Genomic DNA, 9,065 nt, shown 5'->3' with positions numbered 1-9,065 from the left:
CCTTGTATAAACTCGCCTTGGCCAGCAGTGCATAATTGCGAAAGGAGGGGAGGGGAGGGGGACGCGAGCGCGGGCGGCCCGCGAACGTGGGTCGCCGAGATGCTGGCCACTTTCAAAATTGTATACTAACAAATCTATTTAACTTGTTCATGTACTACTTTTTGTCAAATGTAACTGGGTGATTACCTACATATGTATGTATGTCCACTATTTTGCTTTATTACTCAATTGTCAAGTTTAAAAGTTGGCCTTATTGCTCAACGAGAAATGAAATAAAGCAAATTTGTCTTATTTCACATTCAATTGGGAAATAACATACATTTGGGTTATTGCCGTTTGTGCTATTTTACCCCTCACGGCGGAACAGTATTAATTTGTAACTGATTAGATGATTTTTTATATTGCCTATATTTTACGTTAGCATAATCATTTCATCAGATGGCATTAGCATGGTTATTATCAGTAAGCCAAGTTCTTTCGGATTTGTGTTGGTTTATACAACCAAAATTGGGGTTGCTTTCATTATTTTCAAATCAATCCACGTATGATGAAGAAAAAATTAATCTCTTATGGCTGTAAACATGATCAATCTACGTATGATTATGCTTGAAATAATTGTGATTCATGCATTTGTTATCACAAATAATTTTGTATCAGTAGAATGCGTCAATGCGCAGCGATAAACAACATCCGTCACTTCGTATTATTACTCATAATATTAACGCTTATGTACGTATAAGGTTCAAGTGAACTGCATGTCTCATATAAATTTTATAGGCTCTGTAACCGTAGTTTGTTAGGAAGTGATATATTGATATAGGAAAGAAACTTACATTTCGCAGAATTAATTTACCTACAAAACATAGTATATAAACCATCCAAATTCTTATAATTGACTGCGTGCAAGTACCTTGGTGCGTTTATATGATTGTGTACATATATCTCAGTTAATGCACAGTTGATTTTAATCTTTGGTATAACAAGTTAAAATGTTTTATTTTGCAGTGTACACAAAGATTTCACCGAAATATGAAACATAAAATCAGTAAATATAAACAAAACCACAAAATAACTACAAAAAATCAGCATCTCAAACCATATCAAATTTATATGCACAATCGGAGAATAAGCTCAAAGCGATCATCGTGGCTTATTCTTTGAAAAAGCAACATGTCACATTTACCAAACCCGCTATTTGGTTTCGCAATTTGTCTACTTGTGTTCTGGTGTGGAACTTGGTGTGTTCATCTTTTGGCCATTTGCTACGGGTAAGCATTGCTTTATTTGCATTTTATACTTATATATAGTATGTATGTATATGTACATACAGTGGGGAGCAAAAATATAAAAATGGTAATTTTTTTTTAATATTAAAATTGTTTCATATTAAAACATTTTCGTTTATATTTTGTTAAAATATTGTCGATGCTATAGCTAAAATATAATTAATCAAAGTTTTAAACCAAAGAAAAAAATTAGGACAATTCTTCAAATTTTCATAAAGTTTAAAGACTAGAAAGTCGCGTTGATTTTTAATTTTTGCTTATGGTCTTTTGTTGTTTTTTACATATAATAAATGCATATTATGAAAATCTAAGCAGAGTTAGTGTAATTTTGTTTGCAAATGATCTTGCGCCTTTATTCCATAAAATTTGTATATTTACATCAAAAACCCAACAAAGACTATCAGCAAACGACAATTTTTAAAAATCAAAGCATTCTTCAAGCTTGCACTTTATTATACTAAAATTTCTTGGGTTATAAAACTGCATACTCAGAAGTGTTTTACAAATTCATATTAAAAAGATGAAAAATTTAAAACTTTGATTAACTGTCATGCGCTCGGGATTGAAAACTCGTCTAGATGGTCGGAAGTCTATATTTCGTCGCTGGAATAATGAAATAGTGTTGCATGAAAAGTATAGTTTTGAGAAAAACGAATTGGGAGTATGTATAAACCAATCGATCGACTTTAAACTTTAATTGTGCGCTTCTTATTCAAAATATTCGCATTTTAAATACACCACACAAAAAATTATGTATCATATTGCCTTAGAAATACCATTTGAGCTGAGCCTATTTTTCTGAAAGCATCTGCTTATACACTATTTTATCCTTGAACATTTTTATATGAAATCATTATACACTATCTTATTTGCACGCGATACACCATTTTATTTCTGATTTTACAGTGTTTGTGTGTGATAATTTTAATTTAAAGTGAAGACAGGACAATAAAACAGCGTTAACGACCATAAGTATGTTATGGTCGAGGAATGAATAAACATATTAGATGCGCGCAGTTCGTATTACTAATAATTTATTATAAGTATGATTGATCCTTATTCAAATTAAAAAGATGGGGCATTCAGATGTGTAATGAGGCTTTCTTTTTTCGAAAAGGGTTGCCGCCTTTACGAAAAATTATAAGATGCGATCTGATCGTTGGACTAAAAAGTGAGTTGTCAAATGAAAGGACTTGGCCTCCAGATGTGCAGTAAGCGCTGTCTAATAAATTATAATGTCCGTTGGTTGCATTAAAAATGTTATATATCAAATGAAAGTGCTTGGCCATTACGTATGCAATTGGGCTTTGTTTCTTTGAAAAGGGCTGTCACGTGTTTTCTCCAAACGCGTATATGTGCATACTTATGTACAGATTCAGCACGTGCGAAGCCTCGGGAAGACAAAAATATGCAAATGCATATCGCATATGGGCATTCCCATGGTGGCGCACGTGACAGTCGTACGATTTCAATGTGATACACAAAAGGAATACCATTTGTTTTCTTTAACTTTTTTGGGCCATTGTATAGCACATAATTAGCTCTATATTTAACCGAAAAATGAAATCAATCGAACTGCTTGGTCCTGAAATATAAGCATTTAAAGAGAGTGTCGTTACGTGACAAAAAATGGAAGTTGATTTTTTCTTTTCTTACAAAATCGCAAAACTCTGCGAATTGTGGATGGCTATTTTCATGAAACTTATTTTAATATGATTTGGAGCAATTCTAGTTGTTTTTAGAGTTTTTTGAATTAATGCAAATTGTTTCAATTTTCCTTTACAGCCCCAAGTGTGAAACGTGACGTGACGTGGCGTCACGTGACATAAATTTCCATCGTTATGTTTTTGTTAATATTGCTTTTAAATGAATTTTCAACGCAAATAAAACATGTATTTTATGTAGAATATACTTTATATTTTGACTTCAGCGCCAATTCAGGGTCAATTTATTAGAAATCTATGATGTATTATGTTTCAACCACATACGCCAAATTCGAACCAAATCGGACCATAAATACGGTTTTTCGAAATATCTCGACCTTGGCACCACCTAGGAAGACCATTTTATGCAAAAATGATTCTACTTACATAGCCAGTACATATTTTAAAAAGCAGACAAATCGGCCCGTAAATACGTTAGATATAAAACTTATTTTTTTGTCGTGGTGTACCTTCCGCTGGAAACACACATATGCAAATGAATATTATGACACAAAATGCATATTTTGGCGAAAAAGCATAAAAATGCATAAAACGATTATTCTGGTAATAAGTTAATTAATTTTCTCATAATTTCATCTGACAATACCAGATAGCCAGGGTTACTGACGATGTTTGTTTGATTGACAAGAGGAAAAGCTGACAAACAACGGAGAGTCCCGTTATTTTCTAATAAACAATTTTAGTATACTCTTAAAAATATTTCGATGCGTATTTTTAGTGAAGTTTCGCGCTTAACCAGTTTTTGTGGTTGAAAAATTCAATCAAAATTTTTCGTTTTTTAGCGGAAGCTAGTTAACAGTTTCCAGGGGCTGCAACTGAGAGTTTTCAACTATACCTACACTGAAAATTGTATGCACTCTTCATTTTGTGATTAAAGAAGTATGAGAATGAGTTTTAACTGTCAAAATTGTGTACACTTCGCTTCCGAAAAACTCACTGAACTCACAGCAAGTAGCGATGCAGCCACTATTACAGAAGCGCTTAAGGTATTAAACTTTAATGCAAATCAGTAGACAGCGAGGCGACGAATTGCCAAATTGGCGTAATGGCATCTTAAATGAAGAAAAAAGCTAATTTGACCAAAATATATGTGCGAGAGTGGTAGCATTTTGCTGTGTCGCCCGAAAACCGAACCGTTGCCTATTGGGATATGTTAGGCCTTTCAGAATGCAATAAAAAACATATTTTTAAGTTTCAATTGAAGGTTATTTGGTCTGACAAGACTCAATTAATTGCTTTCAATCAGATGGCCGGGCATGGTATTGGATTAAAGACCCAAATTAAGCCATGCGCAACATGTGAGGCAAACTGTGAATCACAATGGTCGGTCAATAATAGTTTGGGGTTGTATTTAAACAATTTTGTGGGTCCGTTAGTACGCATTATGCGTAAGGAACAGTATCTGTTCATATTTCAACAAAATTTGCAAGATGTAGTCGAAAAATGAGAGTTTCTGCTGAAAAATCACCCAAAAAATACTGCATATGTTCGCAAAGACTGGATACAAAATAAAAAAATTGCTAATTTGATACGACCTTCACAATCCGCGGACATAAATCTCATCGAGAATTTGCGAAATCAACTAGAAGCACAGCTTATTAAGTATCCAAGTCCGTATAATCGAGTACATGAGCTGTGAAAGCAAACTAAGGATATATGGAGGATATACCTCCAGAAGTTTTACAGAGATAAAAATAAGGTATGCCAAATCGCACCCAGAAACTAAAACAAGCTAAAGGGTACTGAACATTGTGTTAGTAGTTCTTTTTTCTCGTTAAAATTGTTAAAAAGTTTTAAAAAATATATGAGTGCAAAACTGTAACATCTGCCTTAATTTTCATATTTGTCTGCTGGTTTTATTATTGTTGTTGGATTGACTTCAAATCATTATGAGAGGGGAAACACAGGTGTACCAATATTAACATACAGCAAAAGTATGAAAGTCGTTAGAACTTGGAAACATAGCGATGACTGAAGGAAAAAGTGCTACACCATGTTACAGTTTTGCCCGTCACTGTATGTATGCAAGGTGTATTAAACAAGGTGTGATTGACAGCTCAGGTCGGCTCTCTTTTTAACCGACTTCCAAAAAAAGAGGAGGTTATCAGTTCGTCGGAATCTTTTTTTTTTTTGTTTTTTTTTATTTATTTTTTTTTTATGTATGTTACCGCATAACTTTGGACCACGTCAACCGATTTCGATAACTCTTTTTGCATCGGAAAGGTAGTGTCTCAGAGGTGGTCCCATACTAATCTGGTTAAGATCCGATCAGCGGATCATGAGATATATATATATATTTTTTTTTTATATGGGAGTTGAAGTCGGTTTTTTTTTTGCTAAAAATTACTAGTAAAATACTATTATAATATAGACAAACGATTCAAAATTCATAAAATTGTTTGTAATTTGACTTTAGGATAGGATGGTTCACGGTGTAATAAAAACAAGGTGTTGTCAGTAACTTAACCTCACTTTTTCGGCAGGCCTATTCCGGTCACGCATTTTAAAGTAGTAGAAAAAGTACTAATTATTTAGTACTTTTAATCCGTTCGTGCATACTATTTCAAATTAAATGTAGAAAAATATTTAATTACAGACTTATAAGACTGCATATATGTTTGTATCGTCAGCTCCACACAGGTTGGACATATATTGTAACTTATAAAAAAGTACAGGCCGTAAAATAAGGCAATTTCCTATAAAACTGTAAATGATATTTTAAATAGATTAATAATAATAATAATAATAATAACCCACACACCCACTAAGAGCCGACACAGTGTTCGTCGAGGAGCAAGCCGAGGCACCACTGTTTTCGACAGACGAGCTGAAGCTAGCCCTGCGAAGCATGAAAGCCGGCAAGGCTCCAGGCCCAGATGGTAAACCAGCGGAGGCAATCAGGTTAGCAGCGGAAACGAGCCCTGATCTTCTGCTTAACATGTACAACAGCTGCCTTAGGGCCCGGGTCTTCCCAAGCCAATGGAAGAAGGCGAGACTGGTGCTTATACCCAAGGGCAAAGGGGACCCAAACTCTCCTTCATCCTTCCGGCCACTCTGCATGCTAAACACAGCAGGCAAAATGATGGAGAGTCTGCTCAAATTACGCTTGACGTCAGCCATAGAAAGCGAGGGAGGCCTTTCACCCCGACAACATGGCTTCAGGAAGGGACACTCAACTATAGGAGCAATTGGCGAAGTAGTCGAGGCGGTACATAAGGCCGAAGAAGCCTGCCACCAGGCGCGGCCAATAGTGCTGCTAGTCACACTGGACGTCAAGAACGCCTTCAACTCGGCAAGATGGGACGACATGCTGGAGGCCTTGGAACGGTCATTCAAGGTTCTAACATACTTGCTAGATATGATCCGGGACTACCTCAGAGACCGTTGGCTTTTGTACGACACAGCACAAGGTCAGAGAAAGAGATGTATAACCGGCGGAGCGGCACAGGGGTCTGTACTTGGCCCGGACCTCTGGAACGCCACGTACGACAGTCTGTTGCACACGGAAATGCCGGCGGGCGCCTTCCTTGTCGCCTCCGCGGACGACGTGGCCGCCGTCATAACAGCAAGAAATGTCCAGCTAGCACAGCTCAAGCTAAACCAGGTCATGCGCAACGTCAGTGGATGGATGAGCGATCACGGTCTGCAATTGGCTACAGCCAAAACGGAGATCGTGCTCCTCACCAGGAAACGGATCCCAGCCATTATAAATATGATGGTCGGACCTCAACTCGTGACGACTTCTAGGTCTACAAAATACCTAGGGGTCAAGCTTGACAGCAAACTCACATTCTGGGAACACATCCATGGAGTATGTGAAAAAGCTGCGCAGAGCTCGGCGGCTCTAAGCCGGCTGATGGCGAACGTGGGCGGCCCGAAGCCATGCCGCAGGAAGCTTCTGATGACAGCGGTCCAATCGGTGCTCCTGTACGGGGCAGAAATATGGGCTGACGCATTGAAAGTCAAAAAAATACCGGATTCAAATGTCTTCGGTACAGCGCAGAGGGGCACTACGCATTGCTTCTGCATACCGTACAGTGTCCGCGGACGCGGTGCCAATTGAGCTACTTGCTTACGAGCGAAAAGAGATTTACAATCTCAGTACCGAGATAGGTCGAGCAGCTGCCGCGGCAAGGGCGCGCGAGCAACTGATCCAGCAGTGGCAACAAAACTGGAACGCGAGCACAAAAGGTCGATGGACGCACTCCCTGATAGCCGACCTTCAAACATGGCTGAACAGACCACATGGGGAAGTCGATTTCTACCTGACGCAATTCCTCACCGGTCATGGTTACTTCCGAGAGTATCTTCATAGAATGGGAAGGGTGGACTCACCGTTCTGTCACTACTAACGTCGAAGATAACTTGTACCACACATTCTTCACCTGCGAACACTTCTTGATTTCGCGCAGAATGTTGGAAGAAAGACACGGAGACATAACTCCGAACAACATAGTTGGGGTAATGATCTCCAGCGCAGAAAAGTGGGAAGCAGTTGCGAGATACGTGAAATTCGTACTCCGATGCAAACGAGAGGACGGTTGTCTACTGAGGACACCCGAATGAAACGCCCCTACAAAAGAGCAGCCCCAAGGCTCTAACAGCGCGCTCCTGCATCTGAAGACATGCAGAATTGCGGTGCCAGATGCGGGATTCTTGCGCGGGCGGTGGGAGTTTGGGTTTTAGTGGGTAGCCCAACACGCTTCGGTGGGAGTCCCACACTCGGGGAAGGTTGTATAGAGACTAGCGCCCCCGGCCAGTGCATAAAGCATTTCCCTCTCCTACGAAAAAAAAATAATAAATTATAATAAATATATTAGATTGGCGCTTACACATATGTTAGTGTTTGGCCGAGCTTCTCCTCCGACTTGTGGCGTGCGCCTTGATGTTGTCACACAAAGAGGAGGGACCTACAGTTTTACGCCGACTCCGAACGGCGATTGCATTTTTATGAGAAGCTGTTTTTCATGGCAGTAATACACTCGGAGGTTTGCCATTGCCTGCCGAGGGACGACCGCTGTTAAGAAAAAACCTTTTTTCTATATTTTTTGCGATGTTGCTTTGACCAGGGCTTGAACCCAGTTGGTGAGGAGTGGAGCGCGCACTGCTTACCACTACGCCACAGCCGCTAACATGTAGATTAAGACACATAAATATCGATAATATAAGCGAAATCGTAATTAACCATGCTGCCGCTCTATTCTAGTGTATCAGTAGTCAATTTGGCTCGATATTATGACAATGCAGCAAAAGGTATTTAATATAAAAAAATCTCCTTTCCATACGATTTTTGTGTACGTCTTTTTCCATTGATAACTACGATATCTTTTATATTTTATATTTTGAGGACAAAAATTATACAAATCCAGCAATTTTAAATATTAATATCGTTCTGAAAACACCAAGTTCTTTAAAAATCGCGATAAAATGAAATACTAAAATGGAGTATTTTAAATACAATTTCCCAACTAATAGCATTATAAAAATTAAGATCGGCAGCGCTGAAAATAAGCATGCCGAGCTTGTCAAAATTACAACAAACACGTCGCTACTGACAACACCTTATTATTCCACCATGGGATGGTTCTTCTGAGAGCAATGTCAAATTCAATCACACTTTATTAAATACATTTTGTATGTATGTGCAAAAACTTTTTATGGGATCAACGAAAAATTTTTCGTTATATACATTTTTTGGGCATATATTAAGCATATTTTTAATATTTTGGAGTCATATTAATGAATATAATTAAGTTTTTTGTTCATATTTTTGTCTTCCCTGTCATATATTTTTCTTTTTCTGCAACTCAGCACTTACTGACGAACTAGTTCAATTAGGTGAGCTATAGTTAAATAGGATGAACGAACTAAGACTCAGAAGAGTGAGTTCATTGAACCAAACGAACTAATTTACATGGTGTTAATATATAATTAACTAGGCTTTAATAAAAAAATAATAAACATTAAAAAAACGTTTATACCCGCGCGCAGTTGTGCACAAAAGTATTATAACTGTGTTCACATTAGAGGTTTACGCCGCCGAGTCCCGCCGCCG

The 9,065-nt window shown here is 37.9% G+C and overlaps 1 protein-coding gene across 4 annotated transcripts in view; it reads left to right on the top strand.

Moving 5' to 3' along the window:
- Window positions 1-620: 620 nt before the first annotated feature.
- Window positions 621-9,065, top strand: part of LOC118752484 (ceramide glucosyltransferase-like) — a 19,546-nt gene continuing 11,101 nt past the window's right edge. The window contains exons 1-2 of one of the 4 annotated variants that reach the window (XM_036487394.1): window positions 621-729; window positions 1,006-1,268. In XM_036487394.1, the coding sequence (XP_036343287.1) occupies window positions 1,171-1,268 (98 nt within the window). In that variant the 5' untranslated portion in view covers window positions 621-729; window positions 1,006-1,170. The other 3 variants (XM_036487392.1, XM_036487393.1, XM_036487395.1) reach the window with 3 other exon arrangements.

The sequence above is a fragment of the Rhagoletis pomonella genome, unplaced genomic scaffold, assembly GCF_013731165.1.
Source record: "Rhagoletis pomonella isolate Grant_MI unplaced genomic scaffold, Rhpom_1.0 Rhpom_scaffold_01538, whole genome shotgun sequence".
NCBI classification, from domain to species: Eukaryota; Metazoa; Arthropoda; class Insecta; order Diptera; family Tephritidae; genus Rhagoletis; species Rhagoletis pomonella.
The sequence above is the reverse complement of the archived record's forward strand: the minus strand, read 5'-3'. Positions and strand labels throughout refer to the sequence as shown.